The 20,108-nt window shown below is 42.1% G+C and overlaps 1 protein-coding gene across 2 annotated transcripts in view; it reads left to right on the top strand.

The window, feature by feature from the left end:
* Positions 1-570: 570 nt before the first annotated feature.
* BDNF (brain derived neurotrophic factor) overlaps positions 571-20,108 on the top strand; it is a 42,654-nt gene continuing 23,116 nt past the window's right edge. The window contains exon 1 of one of the 2 annotated variants that reach the window (XM_008148951.3): positions 571-651. Coding sequence is in view for 1 of the 2 variants with exons in the window: in XM_008148947.3 (XP_008147169.1) it covers positions 1,857-1,868 (12 nt within the window). In the remaining variant the exon portion in view is untranslated. Of the gene's footprint in view, positions 652-1,583; positions 1,869-20,108 lie in introns of those variants that run through there. The other variant, XM_008148947.3, reaches the window with a different exon arrangement.

Genomic DNA, 20,108 nt, shown 5'->3' with positions numbered 1-20,108 from the left:
GGCGAGAGGAGGATCAACTGAGCCAATTGCTCCTCCCCCCCCCCCCCCCCTTAAAACAGAAGGCTTTTTATCTTTGCTGCCCAGGTTCATCATTAAAAGGGTTGGTTTATGTGTGTAAGTTTGCTATGGAGGGAAGTGAAAACATCTGCAAAACCATGCAATGCCTGGAACGGAACTCTTCTAATAAAAGATGTATCATTTTAAATGCGCTGAATTTTGATTCTGGTAATTCGTGCACTAGAGTGTCTATTTCGAGGCAGCGGAGGTATCATATGACAGCGCACGTCAAGGCACCGTGGAGCCCTCTCGTGGACTCCCACCCACTTTCCCATTCACCGCCGCGAGGGCTGCTGGCGCTGCCGCTCCCCCCGGCGAGCTAGCATGAAATCTCCCTGCCTCTGCCGAGATCAAATGGAGCTCCTCGCTCAGGGGGTGCGAGTATTACCTCCGCCATGCAATTTCCACTATCAATAATTTAACTTTGCTGCAGAACAGGAGTACAGACCGGGCATCAACGACTTGCGCCCCCCACCCCCCTTCTCTTTAACGAAAGGGAACGTGGAAAAAAAAAATAGTCTTGGAGTTTTGGGACGGAAGTCTTCCCCAGAGCAGCTGCCTTGATGTTTACTTTGACAAGTAGTGACTGAAAAGGTGGGTTTCTTCTATCTTTCTCTTTCTGTTTTCTTTCTTTCTTTTCTTTTCTTTCTTTCTTTTTTTTTTTCTGTTTGGTCGGCTAGAAAGCATGTGGCTTTAGTGAGCTCTGTCATTGCCTTGGCTTCCTGGCTGGAGCAAGTAACTTGGTGTAACGTTATCTGGGGGCGTTCATTAATAAGGAATACCGTTATTATCTTGATTGAATCCCTATTAGGCAAACTCCAGAGAGGTCAGTGCGCGAACTCCTGTTAAGCCGGCGTGTTTAAGGCGGAGGAGTAAACCAATAGTCCCCCTGCTCTGGGCACTTTCATTGTGTGCTCGCCTTGGCCAGCTCCGCGGTGCGGGAAGGTGTGTCTGTGGCCGGGGAAGCGCACGCCCTCTCCCACAGAACTTGGGTGCTGGGATGGGGCGGCGGGAGTTTCCAGCGGGGAGAGCAAGACCCCAGGGCGCCGAATTTGCACCCGCTCCCTCCCGCCCCCGCGCGCGTACTGCTGGGGTTTCCGCCTAGGGCGCGGGACTTGGGGTTCCCCCGGGCGGGCGTTAGGGCTCCCTTAGGAGTGACGGGCACGGCGCGTGCGTCCTGCCGAGGTGCCCCAGGCGGGCGCGGGACTCGTGGGGCTCCCGTCTCAGGGCCCGGGGCAGGCGGCGCGGGGCGCGCGGGGCGCGCGGGCCGGGGGCGCCTCGGGAGTCCCGGGGGTTGAGCCGGGGCGGGGAAAAGGCGCGGCGTTCCCTTTAAGCGGCCGCCGTTCCCTGTAAGCGGCCGCCCCGCACTGGTATCGGCGGCGCGGGGGAGCCGGACGGGAGGCGGGGGGAGGGATAGTCGGGGGAGGGGGCGGGGGGGGGGCGGCGCCGTTGGACCAATCCTAGCGCAACCGAAGGGCTAAAGGATGTCTGACCCGAGCTCCGGGCGCAGGCAGGAGCTCCCGGTCGCCGCCGCCGCCGCCGCCGCCCCCGGGCGCACCCTCCGGCTCGCTGTCCCGCGCACCCCGTCGCGCCGCGGGCTCCCGGGCGGAGCCGAGTAGCCAGCTCGGCGCGCCCCCCACATCCTCCACGCGAAGCTTTGATGAGACACTTGAACTGCAGCTGCCACCCCTGCTTTGGGGCGGGCGGCCAGCGGCTCCGCGACGGGGACCGGGTCGGGGCGCAGGGGCCAGGAACGGGACAACGATGTGACTCCGCCGCCGGGGACCCGTGAGCTTTGTATGGACCCCGAGGTAGGCGAGCGCAGGGCATGGGGCTCGGCGCGGCAGCCGCCGGTTCGCGGGCGGGGGAAGTTGCCTCGGGGCCCCGAAGTTGTGGGAAGAGACCAGAACTTTCATCCCCTCCAGGAGAGAAGGGTGGTGTGGAGTTGTTCCTGCGCAGCTTTCTCCTATCGCAGGATCCAGAGGCGCAGCCGGGGACCCCCAAGGAGAGGGACCCCAGGAAGCCCCTGGGGTGGGGGAGAGAAAGCCTAGGGGAGACGCGGAACTGCCCAAAGGGAGCGAAGACGGCGCCCCGGGGATCCCCCGAAACCCTCTCCCAGCAGAGGACGGGTCCCGAGAGAGATTTAGGGCTCCAGCTGTCGGGGGCTCTAACTGAGGTGACGGGGTGGAGACTGGCATATAAATCTTTCCCTTGGGCTGGGCGGTCCCCGCGAAGATTTGGGGCGGGGGGGGGGGGGGTCTTGCTCCCTGGGCCCACATCCTGACCCCAGGGCTCCATCCCGGCGGCACGGTGCCACCTGCTCCCCAGAAGTTGAGACCAAAGAGGGACGGATACAGGTCCTAAGCCGACGTTTGTGGGAAAACTTGAGACACCCCCGCAGCTCGGAGCTCAAGAGGCTGCGGAACTCCGGGGCTGGCGGTGCCCACACCTCTCCCCATCCCGCGCCCCTCCTTTAGCTCACCTTCCCGGGAAGTAAAAGTTTTGTCTTTGGGGGGATGCCCTGACTCGGGTGTGTCTCTGGGGATGCAGAGCAGGGAAGAAGGAACGGGTGAGTGAGCTGTGCCTGGAAAGAAATAGCCGAGGGTCGGGGGCTTTATGCCCGACGGGGCAGAGCAGGAGAATTGCAGACTGGGGGGTGGGGGGTGGTGGGGGGGGGACGGGACGGGGAGAGGAGGGCCTAACGGCAGCTGGGATAAACCCGAGAACCAGTCGGAGGATGCTGTGTTTGTGTGTTGGGGTGGAGCGGGGTGGAGGGACGCGGGTGGAGGGGCGAGGAGGAAGAGGGGGCAGGGAGAGCGGTGCTAGGGAAGGTAGAGGGTGCCCTCTGCCGGCCGAGCTGCCCTGAGCAGTGGCTGGGGGCGGGAGCCTGGGGGTGGGGAAGTGGGAAGGGAAGGCTGTGCGGGATCCCTTTGGGAGCTGGTAGGAGGGACTTGTTGAATGATGCTTTCTGACTCCCCATGAATTTTGACTCCTCGCGCGTCTTTGGCTCCAATGCAATAAGTTTTCCTCGCTGGTGGAGCTTTGACAGACTAAGGTTGTTGGCGTACTAGGGCTTTCTGGATCTTATTTTAGGGTTCTCCAGGTGGCTTACACTTAGTCCTCAATGTCAGCAGTGCCCAGTGAACATTTTCTGACAAGAGTGCAGGAATGTTCTTGGCCAGAAGCAAAGAAAAGCATATTTCTGAGTGTTCATTAATCCTCCTAGCACAGTTATCTTTTAAAGCAAAGCAATATATAATAGGGAACGTTGGTTTTTAACTGCATATAAAACGTGTTACGCTATTATGAAACCTTCAAACTGGCCCAACTTATTGAAAAATAACTCCTATTTTTATCCAAAAATCTATTTTTATATGAATTTGCGGTAAGCTCAAAAGTAATTTTGTTTATAAAATTATATTTATATATACATATATTTTTTACATTTTTATTTATTGAGGTATAATCCCAGATTTAATTTGTCTAAACATGGCAATCCTCAATGTTTACCTCATGCAACGTTATTATTTTTAGGTTGGAGGTATCTGAGATTATGGCATATAGTGTTTCAAATTATTAAACATCATAGATCGCATTGCACGTAAAAGTTATACTACAAAGTTTTGGCCTTGGGAACGAACAGCATCCCTTTAAAATAATTACTGTTCCCTGATTTTTGCAAATACCTTGCTTAAGATTTTTCTTTTGTGAGTTAACCTCTGGACTAGCAGTAGAGGTAAGAGAAAGGAAAGAGACACTTGTTGAAATGTAACCATAACCTTTACTGGAATTTAAAACATGTTGGTCACCATTACTGGAATTCCAGAGCCATAAAGTCGTTGTGTTTTTTTCTTCTACTTTATTTTGCAAAATGTGATAAATGGTGGTAAATATAGACCGATAATAAGTATTATGACAGGAAAAGTGTTATGTATGTAGAGCTATTTTAAGTTGTTACAAAATGTTTCCTATTTATAAATGATATAAGCAGAAAGAAATGGTTTCCAGATAAACAAGACTTGCGTACGTATTTTGAAACATTAGAACATTGCAGACACACTTAGACATCACATTTTTTAAAAGCAAAATAACAGTAATTTTTCACATACCTTTGGAGCTTCTCACAACCCATTCAGAGCTGAATTAGTGCCTGGAATTCTTATTTATTAAAAAGTGATATTTAAGGTCATTTAAGATGTAGGTCAACCTTCAAGTATGGAGAAAATAAAGCATTTAGGAAATCGGTTTTAGGATGTCCTTTCAATAAGTGTAACTTTTACTTGCAAACAAAAGGAACCAAGAAAGTGATTATTTTGCCTAAAATGCAATGATCACTTCAAATGATACATTTATACCACGTGAGTTAATTGCCTAAGTCTCATAATGGCCAAAGCGGGTGGGGAGGTGCTAGACTATTACTGGTTCATTTTCATTTACTGGTGTGTGGTGGGGGGAAGGGGGGGGCATCTGTAAATGATGCAATTTTCTAAAATCCTGGCTCCAAGTCCCTGGGTGTTCTGCTTAATAGGGCACCATTCGAATGTAAGTTATCCCTTCCTTCCTGGGAGCTTTGAGTCCCAGCTTTTCAATAGTGAAAATGCAGATGATTGATAATCTCATTTCTTTCAAACATAAATAGCACTGGTTTGTAGCTCAGCTCACACAGCAAGCTGAGCACGCCCACCTGATAGTATAGCAAACAGCTTGTTCACATTTGTCTTTACAACCTTCTGTAAATAGCGCACACACCACACACTCACCTATTTCCAGGTGGTAAACTTGTGGAATGTAACAGCCAGCAGCTTTGGGTCTCAATCATAGACTCAATCTACTAAAAGCTTCAAAAATATTTAAGATATACATAATGCAAAGGCCTTATACAAAGTAGTTCATTACCATTTTAAGATTTAGGAAGTTTGTCCTAGAGTAGAGAAAAGAACAATTTTAGACTTCCTGAATGAAAACAGCATGCAGTTAAACTCTGGATATTTTTTAAAAGGAAAGGCACTCTCATTTCAGATGTTCATAATACTGAATTTATTGTGATGGTTAAAACATCATTTCAGTTTGCCTCTCCCCGCGTGGAAGATTTCAGTTTGTGAGAGGGGGCTACCCAATGCAGTGAATGTATCCCTCTACTAGAATAATTGCTGACTCCTCTCCGCTTGTTTTCAAACGATTGTTACCGAGCACTCAGTTTCCACTAATTGCAAAATTGCTGCTTAATTGAAGGACTCTCAGCCATCTAGTGCAGTCATTCACCCACTGGCAGGCTCTGTGATCTCACACTGTGAATGCATTTTAAATAGGAAGAGAGGAGAGAATTCCAGGGAATTCTAGGTTTCACTGCTGGCTGTTGTTCAGTGGAGGAAGAAAACATTTTAACAAGAGTTACATTAAGTTTCGTTGTGATATATTCTCTTTATTAGGATGAAAAACATGCCCAGATGGGCTTCAGAAGTGAATGAGCAAACTTACCAGTTACGCTCTGCATCCATTTACTCTGTTTGGTATGGAGTAATGTTAAGCAATAAATGATGTTGGCAAATGAAATCCATATGCCATTTGCATGTGGGGTTGAACCCTGGAAACAGAGGAAGGCTTTAGTATTTTTAAACTCGGGCATATGTGTCCTCAAACTTCCCTTAAAATTCCACTGAAGGCATAGCATTGTTTAATCCTAAATAATTTTGTACTTAAATGCATCTCTGGCTTTCCAGAATGCTGACAGTCAAGCCTTCAGAGAGTCGTGGGCCCATTATTAAGTATATGGAACCATCCCTGGTGACCGACGTGAAACAGTGTTGCTCACTAATATACTGACTTTGATAAACTCCTTCAATGGGTGTGTTCTCTAAGTGCATCAGGAAGGTGTTCTCATTTCTGTAGAAAAGCATGAGTGGTCAGAGAAGTATGGAAGCTTTCATTTAAATGCAAGTTGAGCCCTAGCAGGTTTGGTTCGGTGGATAGAGCATCGGCCTGTGGACTGAAGGGTCCTGGGTTCAATTCCGGGTTCAATTCCGGGTCAAGGGCCACATCCCCAGTTGTGGGCTCCATCCCCAGTGGGGGGTGTGCAGGAGGCAGCCCACCAATGAGTCTAATCATTGATGTTTCTATCTCTCTCTTCCTCTCTGAAATCAATAAAAATGTATTTTTTTAATATATTTTAATGATTTTTAACAGAGAGGAAGGGAGAAGGGATAGAGAGCTAGAAACATCGATGAGAGAGAAACATCGACCAGCTGCGTCCTGCACACCCCCCACCGGGGATGTGCCCGCAACCAATGTACATGCCCTTGACCGGAATCGAACCTGGGACCCTTCAGTCCGCAGACCGACGCTCTATCCACTGAGCCAAACCGGTTTCGGCAATAAAAATGTATTTAAAAAATAAATGCAAATGGGTGACAAAGTTGAAGGGAATGAGTACGGTGACAGTCATAGGGATGTAAAGTACAGCATAGGAAATACAGTCCATAATGTCATAACTCTGTGTGGTGCCAGGAGGGTACTTGAAATATGAGGGGGGAACACTTTGTAAAGTATATGATTGTCTAAACATTATGCTGCACACCTGAAACTAATACAAAATATACTGAATGTCAACTGTAATTGAAAAAAAAAACTAAAAATAAATGCAACTACTCACGTTCAAGTACAGACTCTGGGGCACTTATGCTCTTGGTGAAACAAATCTGACAGATATCCTGGATGCTACAAAATGGCTCATTGCCCTAATGTCTCATTTACACGTTGCCTAAAAACTGAGGATGGGTTCCATTAGAGGAATCGGGGGCCTGGGTGTGGGACAGGAGAGGACTGGGCGAGGGGGGGGGGGGAGGGGGGCGGGGCGGGGGAAGCAAAGTACATTTTAAGCTCCAGTGACAGCTATAATAAAGTAAAAGTTTATCTTTAAAGAGGCCAGAGTAATGAACATTATACAGTTTTCCCCAAAGGTTCACTTGAAAGAACTTTCATTGGTTGTCATGGTAGTAATGTCCTGATTTTGAAAGCTCGCAGAACCTAGTAGCTCTTAAATGTGCTTTCATCTTGTTCCCTTTGGTCTGACTGAAGCTTTATGACGACCTTCTGTGTTTTTGACATGCCTCTTCATTTTTGGAGGGAGGAGGGCAGACAAAGGAAGATTCCTTAATTCGGAGACAATATAACTAGGAGATGCAAAATGATATTTTAAAAAATCACTTAACTTCAAATTGGCTTATTAAAAGAAAACTAGAAGGCAACCTGTCATTAAATTACAACTACTATGTATAAAATTAAGATATTTATAATGGAAATATGAAGAAAATAAACAGGCATTTTTAAGGAATTTAAGCAGCTCATCAAAAGTTGAAGTAATAGTGCCACCTAGAGAACAAAATCACCAGCTTTACCAGCCAAATGGCTTGTTTGCCATGTGAGCCATTTCCCAAGGCCACAGTTACTATGTCCTATTCAGATTTGTGGGGTGAGTGTATTGGGGGGGTTAATACACATTTGGGATTGGAGATGAGATTTTAAAATAGGCAGATCCACAAGTCAGTATGTAACACTTTTAGCATTTTAATTTAGTAGCCAAATGTAGACTAGCCTGCCAGGAATAAGGGCTGGTTTCCTCTTTAATACATATTATTTTCAAGGATATGCACTGCAGCATTGAATGCAAAGGCTCTGATTTTATTCACTTACTACAGGCAATTCATTGCACGTTCCAAGATGCAATAACACTAGATAAATTGAGTAGAGAGGCCTTAAGAATTTTTTTTAAATCTATGATCTTATTCTAACTTTAATGATTTGGGAAGATTTAAGAATAAAATAAAGATATATATAAAGACTTTAAACACCAAAGAAAGTAAGTGGGGAGGAGAGCACAAGGAGAAGGAAATTATAAGAATTACCTTAACCTTAGAATAGCTGAAGATATACATCTGGGCCAGAACCAAAACATAGTGATGCAACCAGGGACCAGTCGTTACAAATTAGCTTAAAATGCTTTCATGACAAAATCTGTATTTAATATGTTCACTTCTGTATGTTCCCAGACTAGCATCTAAAACAGCACTGGTAGCAGAGGAGGCACTTAGACAAATATTGTTGAATGAACAAGTAGATTGTTAATAGTTGCTTCAGATCCAGGCTAGCAAAGTAGATAACGAAACTTCATAGTTATGAGAAATATTTGTTTTGCTGGTGCCAAGGCCAAAATTGGAGAAAATGTATGTGATAATACTTGCTTCTTCCTAGTACCTATGATAAATGTCCCTTAGTTGGCTTAGTTCTAAAATTTCTTATGCACAATTTGGTTCATTCATAAAATTATTTGGAACATATGGAATGTTAAAGTTGATTTAGACAGTAGCAAAAATAAACTTACTGGTGGATTTTCATTTAAATGGTTTCAAATATTTGGATGCCAGTGGTGATGCCAATTATTATACCTCAGGAAATGGAAAACAGTATACATTAAGTTTGTGCCAATTTCTGATAAGCACAGAATCAAAGAAAGTCATCATATTGTCTGCACTTTGTATCATCATAGAAGCAATCAGTTGCAGAAAACTTTATTGTTCAGGAAAAAAATTCTAAAAATGAAAGCAAGAGAGGGAAGAAGTGGTTGGAGGGGAGAGAGAGAGAGAGAGAGAGAGAGATAAAGAAGGAAACTCATTGAATAAAATTTTTGCCACATGGGATTTAGTCTAAATCAGTCTTGGTTTTGGAGCTGCTACCATCAGCATTTGCTGCATTTCATGATGCTTTCTTTCTGCCTCTATGTGCTTTTGAAAACTGAAACTGTGCCCAAACTAAAACAAGTTTCTCTCTTTTCACATGCTCATTTATTTCTTGAATTACGGGAAGTGTTTTTAAACACAGATAACTTTCTTTTACATCATGGGGAAACTGAAGGTTGAGAAATTTGCTCCATGCTGCTGGAAGAGATGCTTGGCGGAGTCCCAGGCCACATTCCTAGACCAAACTGTCGAAGGTGTTCTCTCTTATGCAACATTTGGGCAAGGACATCCAGCATTAACATGTTGGCTGATGATGTATCTGAAGGCACAGACGATGTGCTTATCATATGGAAACATAAAGCCAGCAGACCTTCTGTTGAATGATAGAGTCTGGATCATTTACATTCACTTCAATGAAAATACTATGATTAGGTTAAAATCAATTATATAAGTAGGATGGAATAGGGAATCGAGACAAGGTTTTTGGGGATCACTTAATGGACTGTAGAAAGGAAACCTAAGTGTCTTTAATAGCTGCAGGTTCCATGTGAACCAGTGGTATGACTAGGGCCATTCAACATAGCTACTGGTCTGTACTGGTAGAAGCATAATGCTGAAATGGAGAAGTTAATAATTCTCCTCCACTTATTTTTTTTTTAAATATTTTTATTGAGGTATTATATGTGTACATATCTTACTATTACCCCCCCCCACCCCACACCCACACATGCCCTCCCCCCCCCAGAGTTTTGCGTCCATTGTTTATGCTTATATGCATGCATACAAGTCCTTCGTTTGATTTCATAACTCCCCCACCTTTCCCAAACTTTCCCCCTGTACTTTGAAAGTCTGTTTGATGCTTTACTGTCTCTGTATCTATCTTTTTGTTCACCACTTTATAATGTTCTTTACTATCCCTAAATGAGTGAGATCATGTGGTATTTTTCTTTCATTGACTGGCTTATTTCACTTAGCATAATGTTCTCCAATTCCATCCAGGTTGCTGCAAATGATGAGAGTTCCTTCTTTTTTATGGCAGCATAGTATTCCATTGTGTAGATGTACCACAGTTTTCCGATCCAGTCATCCGCTGATGGGCACCTAGGCTGTTTCCAAATCTTAGCTATTGTAAATTGTGCTGCTATGAACATAGTGGTGCATATATCCTTTCTGATTGGTGTTTCTAGTTTCTTCGGATATATTCCCAGGAGTGGGATTACTGGGTCAAATGGGAGTTCCATTTTCAGTTTTTTGAGGAAACTCCATACTGTTCTCCACAGTGGCTGCACCAGTCTGCATTCCCACCAGCAGTGCACGAGGGTTCCTTTTTCTCCGCATCCTCGCCAACACTTGTCGTTTGTTGATTTGTTGATGATAGCCATTCTGACAGGTGTGAGATGGTACCTCATTGTTGTTTTGATTTGCATCTCTCGGATAATAAGTGACTTTGAACATGTTTTCATGTGTCTCTTGGCCTTCCTTCTGTCTTCTTTTGAAAATATTCTGTTTAGGTCTGTTGCCCATTTTTTTATTGGATCATTTATCTTCCTCTTATTGAGTTGCATAAGCTGCCTGTAGATGTTGGAGATTAAACCTTTATCAGTGATAGCATTTGCAAATATGTTTTCCCATGCAGTGGGCTTTCTTGTTGTTTTGTTGATGGTTTCTTTTGATGTAAAAAAGCTTTTTATTTTGATGTAGTCCCATTTGTTAATTTTCTCTTTAGCTTCCATTGCCCTAGGGGCAGTGTCAGTGAAGAAGTTCTTGTGGCATATGTCTGAGATTTTGTTGCCTGTGGATTCCTCTAGTATTTTTATGGTTTCCCGTCTTATGTTTAAGTCCTGTATCCATTTTGAGTTTATTTTTGTGTATGGTGTAAGTTGGTGATCTAGTTTCATTTTTTTGCATGTATCTGTACAGTTTTCCCAACACCATTTATTGAAGAGACTGTCTTGACTCCATTGTATGTTCATGCCTCCTTTGTCAAATATTAATTGAGCATAGTGGTTTGGGTCGATATCTGGGTTCTCTATTCTGTTCCATTGATCAATATGTCTGTTCTTGTGCCAGTACCAGGCTGTTTTGAGAACAGTGGCTTTGTAATACAGCTTGAAATCTGGTATTGAGATCCCACCTACTTTATTCTTCTTTCTGAGGATTGCTGAGGCTAGTCGGGGTCTTTTTTTATTCCAGATGAATTTTTGGAGAGTTCTTTCTAGGTCTGTGAAATATGCTGTTGGTATTTTGATGGGGAGTGCATTGAATCTGTAGATTGCTTTGGGTAGTATGGACATTTTAATGATGTTGATTCTACCAATCCAGGAACATGGTATGTTCTTCCATCTGTTTACGTCTTCCTCTATCTCTTTTTTCAGTGTCCTGTAGTTTTCTGCGTATAGGTCTTTTACCTCCTTAGTTAAGTTTATTCCTAGGTATCTTAATTTTTTTGGTGCGATGGTAAATGGGATTGCTTTTTTAGTCTCTCTTTCTGTAAGTTCATTATTGGTGTATAGAAAAGCCATAGATTTCTTGGCGTTAATTTTGTATCCCGCTACATTGCCGAATTCATTTATTAAGTCTATTAGTTTTTTGATGGAATCTTTTGGGTTTTTTATGTACAATATCATGTCATCTGCAACTAAGGACAGCTTCACTTCTTCTTTTCCAATTTGGATGCCTCTTATTTCTTCTTCTTGCCTAATTGCGATAGCTAATACTTCCAGTACTATGTCAAATAGAAGTGGTGAGAGTGGGCATCCCTGTCTTGTTCCTGTTCTTAGGGGAAATGGTTTTAGTTTTTGCCCATTGAGTATGATGTTTGCTGTGGGTTTATCATAAATAGCTTTTATTATGTTGAGGTATGAGCCTTCTATTCCCACCTTGTTGAGAGTTTTTATCAAGAAAGGGTGTTGGATTTTGTCAAATGCTTTTTCTGCATCTATTGATATGACTATGTGATTTTTATCTCTCAATTTGTTTATGTGATGTATCACGTTTATTGATTTGCGGATATTGTACCATCCTTGCATTCCTGGAATAAATCCTACTTGGTCATGGTGTATGATCTTTCTGATGTACTGCTGGAGCCGATTTGCTAGAATTTTGTTGAGGATTTTGGCATCAATGTTCATGAGGGATATTGGCCTGTAATTCTCTTTCATTGAGTTGTCTTTATCTGGTTTTGGTATTAGGGTGATGCTGGCTTCATAGAAGGAGCCTGGAAGTGTTCCTTCCTCTTGAATTTTTTGGAATAGTCTGAGGAGGATAGGTTTTAGTTCTTCCTTGAAAGTTTGATAAAACTCTCCTGTGAAGCCATCTGGCCCCGGGCTTTTGTTTGCCGGAAGCTTTTTGATGACTGCTTCAATTTCTTCCATAGTTACTGGCATGTTGAGCTGTTTAGAATCTTCCTGATTGAGTTTTGGAAGGTTGTATTTTTCTAGGAATATGTCGATTTCCTCTAGGTTGTCCAGTTTGTTGGAATAGAGTTGTTCGTAGTATTTTGTAACAATCCTTTGTATTTCGTCGGGGTCTGTTGTTATTTCACCTCTTTCATTTCTGATTTTGTTTATTTGGGTCCTCTCTCTTTGCTTCTTGGTGAGCCTGGCTAGAGGTCCATCAATCTTGTTTATCCTTTCAAAGAACCAGCTCTTGGTTTTGTTGATCTTTTGTATTGTTTCTTTGGTCTCTATGTCGTTTATCTCCGCTCTGATCTTTATTATTTCTTTCCTTCTGCTTACACTGGGCTTATCTTGTTGCTCTCTCTCTAACTCTTTGAGTTGTTGGGTTAGGTAATTTATTACCATTGTTTCTTGTTTTTTGAAGTAGGCTTGTAGAGCTATGAACTTCCCTCTCAGGACTGCTTTCATTGTGTCCCATAGATTTTGGATTGTTGTGTTTTCATTGTCGTTTGTTGCCATGATGTTTTTTATTTCTTCCTTGATGTCTTTGGTAACCCAGTCATGGTTTAATAACATGCTGTTTAGTCTCCAAGTGTTTGATTTCTTTGGGTTGTTTTTATTGTAGTTGATTTCCAGTTTTATGCCCCTGTGATCTGAGAAGATACTTGATATGATTTCTATCTTCTTGAATTTGGAGAGACTTTGCCTATGTCCTAACATATCGTCTATCTTTGAAAATGACCCATGTGCACTTGAGAAGAATGTATATTCTGTGGCTTTGGGGTGAAATGTTCTGAAGATGTCGATTAATTCCATCTGTTCTAGTGAGTCATTTAGGATTGATGTTTCTTTGCTGATTTTTTGTTTAGAGGATTTGTCCAATGGTGATAGTGGGGTATTGAAGTCTCCTACTATGATTGTATTACTGTCCATCTCTCCTTTGATATCTTCCAGGATTTTTTTAATGTATCTTGGTGCTCCTGTATTGGGTGCATATATGTTTACCAGAGTTATTTCTTCTTGTTGGATTTCTCCCTTTAGTATTATGAAGTGGCCTTCATTATCTCTTGTTATGTCCTTCACTTTGAGATCTAATTTGTCAGATATAAGTATTGCAACCCCAGCTTTTTTTTCATTTCCATTTGCCTGGAAAACCTTTTTCCATCCCTTTACTCTCAGTCTGTATGCATCCTTTTTTTTGAGGTGGGTTTCCTGTAGACAGCAGATATCTGGGTTTTGTTTTCTTATCCAGTCTGTTACCCTGTGTCTTTTGATTGGGGCATCCAATCCATTTACATTTAAAGTTATTATTGATAGGTACTTATTTGACGCCATTTTTATTCTATACCCCTGTGTACCTTCTTTGCTTCCTATTTCTTTCTTTTTTTTACAGCAGACCCTTTAGCATTTCTTTCATTGCTGGTTTGGTGGTGATAAACTCCCTTAGTCCTTTTTTGTCTCTGAAGCTCCTGATTTCACCTTCAATTTTGATTGATAGCCTTGCTGGGTACAGTATTCTTGGATTTAGACCCTTCCTTTGCATGACTTGGTATATTTCATTCCATTCCCTTCTGGCCTGATGAGTTTCTGTTGAGAAATCAGTTGCTAGTCTGATGGGGGTTCCTTTGTATGTAACTGTCTGTCTCTCTCTGGCCGCTTGTAAGATTCTTACTTTGTCGTTGGTGTTTGCCAACTTAACTATAATGTGCCTTGGCGTCGGTCTTTTGGGGTTCATTTTGCTTGGAACTCTGTGAGCTTCTTGGATTTGTGTGGGTTTTTTCTTCCCTATATCAGGGAAGTTTTCTGTTATTATTTCTTCAAACAGGTTTTCTATTCCTTGCTCAGTTTCCTTTCCTTCTGGCACCCCTATTATCCTGATGTTGTTTTGTTTTGTATTGTCCTGAAGTTCCCTTACGCTCTCCTCAATCTTTCTAATTTTTGTTTCTAGAAGCTGTTGTAATTGGGTATTTTTTTCCATCTTGTCTTCTAGCTCACTTATGCGGTCCTCTGCTTCATCTAGTCTACTCTTGATGCTTTCTATTGAGTTCTTTACAGCAGCGATGTCACTTTTCATTTCTTCTTGGTTCTTCTTCATTTCTTCTTGGTTCTTACTCATATTGTCAAATTTGTCTTCCATCCTTTTCAGCCACTTTATGACCATTTCTCTGAATTCTTTCTCTGATAGGTTGTTTGCCTCTAAATCGTTTACTTCCTTTTCTGGTGATGCCTGCTTCTCTTTCCTGTGGGGGCTGTTTCTTTGTCTCCCCATGGTCTCTCTTCTCCGGATGTCTGGTTATATAGATTTCTCTCTCTGGCGTTGATTTAAAGGTATAAAATACAACACAACCAGGCACAACAGACAAGGCACTGAACAGAATTGTATTCACGATATTAATAACCTCCAATAGAGGTAACCACCAGAGAAAGACAAATTAGGGAATAGGAGTGGAAGAGGGAGAGTAAAAAGAAAGAACAACAACGAAGAAAAAAACAACAACAAAGAGTGTGAATCTGAACTTGGGAAAAGAGCAGAAAGAAAGAAAAGAAATAACAGAAAAGAAAAAGAAAAGAAAAAAAAAGTAAGAGAGACAAGAATGATACTAAGAGAGAAAAGGGGAACAAACTATATATATGGGGAGTAAACTCCACTAGAACAACCACTATTCCCAGCAAATTCCAGCAACACGAGCCTGGAGATTAATACAAACTGCAACAGCAGCTAATATCAAGTGAGGCAAGGGAAAACAAAAGTAAAAAACAAACAAAAACAAAGCAAACAAAAGAACCAACCAAACCAACAAAAAGAATAATCTAAACAATCTCATAAAAAAGCATAAAAATTCAATCTAATCAACATTCAAGCAAACAACAACAAAAGGCCCGAGAGAAAAATAATTTTTTAAAGGTAGCGTAGAGAGAGGTTTGTATGGATTTGTAGCAGGGGGTTGGGAATTAGATATATAAGTAGGGTGAAGTTTTAGCAGGGAGTAAACTGAAAAAGTAGGGAAAATCTAAAGCCAGAAAGGGTTAAGATAAACTGGGAGCAAAAGGGGAAAGGTTAGGAGAGTGATGGCATAATGTTAGCTTTGAGATAGGGTAAAGCGATTGTAAGGGAAAGATGCAAATCGAATGTAGGACACTAATCCAAAAATAAAAGAAAGAGAAAATCAAATGACATTAAAAAAAAAAAAAAAAAGTAAAATAATAGTAATAATAGTGCTGATTGAAAATAAAAATGTAATAATTAAAAAGGTGAAAATCAAGTGAGGAAAAAGAAAAAAATATTAGTTTCTTAAGTAAAAGATGCAAAAAATGAAAATAAAAAAATATGAGAATAAAAAATTTAAAAAATTGAAAAAAGAATTGAAAATTAAAAAATAGGAAGACTAAAATGTGCAGTAGCGGCTGTCATTCACTTCCTCTATTATTCTGTTTGGTACGCCTTTTTCCCAGTCTGGGCGGTATTTCAGTTCAGCTTCATTCCAGGGCTCCTCAGTGTTGGAAGCCAGTCCTGCTTTTTAAGCCAGCCCTATCTTAATTTCTCGTATTTATTTTTGATTACACCAGAGACAATTAGCGTTTCAGCCCCTGGGTGGCAGTGTTTCTGAATTGACTTCCGGGCCTCTCTAGCTCTTTTTTCTTTTTTTTTTTCCCCCTTCTATGGCACTCACTACCGGTTTGTGGAGATGTGCGCCTCAGAGCTGCCTCTCTGATGGTCACACGCAGCTCTGGCCCCAGGTTCCGAAAAAACACCTTCCCCCTGCAGTCTTTCAGGGTTTCCACCTGGGTTTACCTCTGTATTGGGCTTAGCAATCAGAGTCGGAAAGAGCCCAGGTGTGCGGACCGTGGGTCTGTGCCCCAGACTAAGGAGCCTGCACTCCTTTGAAAATTCTTAGTCTGACCCTCCTCGTCAGATTAAAATGAGTTGCTTTCAAGAGGTCACTTCTGTTAGCAGCTCAGAAGACCCCCCTCCTCATTCACGGATCACGGCAGTTCCAACTGCCGCTGATTTTTCTAGGCACAGACCTCCCGGCTCCTGCCGGTCCTGCGGCTGCCGCGCTTCCCTCACCCAGCGCCTCCCTCACCCACCGCGGGGATTAGAAACCGCAGCTTATTTCAGACAAAATCTGACCTTTCCGTGGTGCAGTGAAGAGTTTCTTTGAATCCAAATGTTTGCGCTGATAGGGGACCGGTGGTCTGGTGCTCCCAGCAGTTCAGTGTTTGCAGTTGTCGCGGAAAGTCAGGTTTCCCCTAAAATCCTCCTTTCCTTGCAAGATGGCGAGGCGCCCGGCGAGCCCGCAGCTCCAGGAGGGGACCCAGCCCCTGTGGGTGCTGCGCGGTCAGAGGAACACTGCCCAGCACTCCCCCGCCTTCTCCTGGAGTTTAGCTGTCCCTTGGCTTGCCCACATACACTCCCTCTGCGAGCCTCTGCTGCTCCGACTCTCCGCCCCAGGAACAGACTCCAAACCCGACTCTATTCCGTCGCCATTTTCCTCTTCCCCCCTCTCCTCCACTTATTAAGTAGACTATTAAACGAGTGTTATCTTCAGTTCAAGGGTCTGAAATAGGTTCCTTTAGGTTTATCATTGACAAATTGGTCCATATTGAGATCATTGTGACCAGGATGCATAGGGGATTTGGGGGAATGGTTGAGGGAACAGAGAACATGCAATGGGTGGCTTGGGACAAGAAGACTAGGCTGGAGTGGCAAATGGTTTTATCTCTCTTAAAAAACTAATCACATGATGGTAGCTAGCTGGAATGCTGGGTTAAGAATTCTGGAGCTCTCCAGGCTCAATGAAAAAGAACATTCTAGCCTGGCCAGTGTTGCTCAGTGGTTGAGCGTCAACCCATGAACCAAGAGGTCTCCGGTTCGATTCCTGGTCAGGGCACATGCCCAGGTTGTGGTCTCGATCCCCAATAGGGGGTGTGTAGGAGGCAGCCGAACAATGTTTCTCTCTCATAGATGTTTTTATCTCTCGAACCCTCTCCCTTCCTCTCTCTCTCTGTAAAATCAGTAAGAACGTTTTTTTAAATAAAATAATGTTCTAACTGATTGTTAATGCCTGCCATGGCTGGGGAGGTTGGAGGGGCGGCATGTGTGATATGTTCGAGGACAGCCTTCACAAATGTGAAGATCTGGCTGGGGGAGGAGGTTTGTTTTATATTGCCCCTGAGAGCAGACCTAGGACCAGTGATATCAACTTAGGTACTGTGCGTAGTATCTAGAACTTGTAGTTCCATTTAATTAAGCAATTATTTAATGCTTACTGCATGCAAAGCATTTTATTAAGGGGATTTATAATCTAACAATGGAAAAAAAAAGAGGCTTCTTTGGCATATGGTCAGTTTCCTCTTACAGATGTTTAAACAGACTGAAATCCTTTTAGGAAGTGTTATATACTAACATAGGAGGTTGGAACAAGGTATACGTATACTCTGCAGTACTTTTGTTCTCCTAAGCTTTTCAAATATATTGATATCATAAGTATGCTCTTTATTTTTAATTCCCATATAATCCTAATGGTGACAATAATATATTCTGTCTTTGAATCCTCTACCTGAAATATGTGCAGCTTCATGAATTAAGTCTCAGAAATCCTTCCCATGTCCTTGCAAAGTCCAGAACTTTTACTACTTTCTGTACTTACCTATGGATTCTCAAAGGTAGTTATTTTTATTTTGGATCAGACAGAAGGGAATGTTTAAAAAAATAGTCCTGATCAGATTTAGACGACTGAATTGCTCAAGAGATTAACTTTTGACATTAGATTTTTTAAAAGAGTTCAACAGCTGAACTAAAAAAATAAAAATTCACCTTTCTCTCTGGGAACCATAAAAATCTTCAGATGATTAGTTTTCCAAAGAGTTATTCTTTTTCAATGTAAACTGTCAAAGAGGTTGACCCCTCCCCCAATCCCATCAGGCTTCACCATGGAGAGAGCTACTTTTTCATAACTTACTATAACTTAACTTTACTCATATGTGAGATAAGGTGGAGATTAACCAACATGGAGATGCCATTAAAGTGCAAGTTTAGACCATCAGATGCATAGCACACTCCAAGTACTCACGAATATTTATTCTTTATGATCCCTCATACAGCTTTCAAGTATTCATATTATCAGCAAAGCAATTTAGTATTTAATCCCATTTTTGATATATCTTATAGTTTATAGCCTGCATGTATGTTTCCCCTGTTTCAAAGCTTTTCTTTAAAAGAAGTAAAGATGTTATACACTGAAATGATTATTTTATTCATTAATTCACCAAGCGTGAATTGAGCACCCACTGGGTACCAAGCACTGGGCTAGCTGGTTTCCCCCCACTATATAAAGCCAACTGTCTTCAGCAGCTACTTGATAAGGAATTCCATTGATTCTCCCACATAAACCTCCCATGACCTCTTTATAGACTCGCATCAAAAGACTAGAAAAAAAGTCTTTTGAACAAATTCTCTGAGTTATTTCTGAACTTCCAGCTCATACTATGGACTGGAACATTTTGGAAAAACTCATTGCCCTTTTTTCGTACCCCAATTTTCAGATGTCATTTTGCGTTCAATTAAGACAATGAACATGCTTGTTAGACATTGTCTTCAACATCTTGTTTTTGAGGATATTTCATGAGGAACTCTTGTAATAATGCCGATAGAAGCCACAATAGAAGGAAACCTCTGGACCACTGATTTTATGATGGATTTTTTTTTTTCTTAAATACAAGGACGTGTTTGGGCCTCTTAGTATTCAGGAATCTGTCTTTCATTTGACAGTGTTTATAAATCCTGTGTGTTTTCCCCCTTAAGAAACTTAAATTGTGAGACTGCTTTCATTTACTTTACTAGAAGCTGGTTTCATGATTATGCTAAGGAAAAGAAGACAAAAATCCGTTCAGTGACTACTAGCTTGCCTTTAAAAATTAGTCAAAACATGTTTAAATTTTGTAATGGTATTTATTTAGAGCTTACTAAAAACTACTTTTCAATCCATTGGGTCTCCTTTCGCTGGAAACTCAGGAGGTGCTTGTGCTCAAATGTGTGGTGGAAGTAAGAATCCGTATGTGGTCTTCATGGATCATGTAAATATGTCAATATAACTAGAGCACAGTCATCCACTCAGAAAGGTTTAACCTCTTGATATACAACAAGGAAGCAAATTTGCACGTAGTTCTTTGTGAATCTAAAATAAAAAAATCACAGGACACAGGAAGTTATAAGAGGTCCCATTTTCCTTCAAATACCAAACCTATAGCCATGTACTTAGCCTTCTCTGTCACTCCTGAGGAGGGCAGTTAGAATAAGTGGTAAATAAATAGTGCCAGAGACTATGCTATTCTTCGTTCCAGACAAAATCGTAGGGATAGACACAACCTTCAGATTAGTAGTATAAATATAAATTAGTAAATTGTGACACTGTTTTCCTCCCTAACAAAATCTTATATGGAACTGCAATAGTTAAAATAAAAATAAGCAGGTCTGTTCTAATTGAGCTACAGGTGGGAGCATCCTGCCCCCCTTGACCCAATTATGACCCTTGCAAGGGGCCTCTTGACATTCTTTAAAACCCAGTTGGGAAACTGTTGTTTTAGATCAAAAGTCAACAAGTAGAAATCCCAAAGTCCTAAATCTTCCTTCCTTTCCCATGAAAATGACAATCTTCCTGCCCATTCCTGTCATCATTTTTTGGCATTGAAAGCTGTGTTCATCTGCTTGGTCAAGAGTGTTCACAGTGATAACCTGATAAAGTAGATGCTTCTATGTGCAATGCTTCTCATTGCATCATTTTTAGAAATAATTATAGATGTGTAATGCTTGAGAAGTAATGCAGTAGGACCTTATCTTAAAGATTTTATTAATCATTGAAATTTATCATCATTAGTAGAATTTATTTTAAAATGCTTTTTCTAAAATACCAGTATGTAT

Source organism: Eptesicus fuscus, chromosome 13 (assembly GCF_027574615.1).
Source record: "Eptesicus fuscus isolate TK198812 chromosome 13, DD_ASM_mEF_20220401, whole genome shotgun sequence".
NCBI lineage: Eukaryota > Metazoa > Chordata > Mammalia > Chiroptera > Vespertilionidae > Eptesicus > Eptesicus fuscus.
Note: the sequence above shows the minus strand (reverse complement) of the source record. Positions and strands in the feature narration are given on the sequence as shown.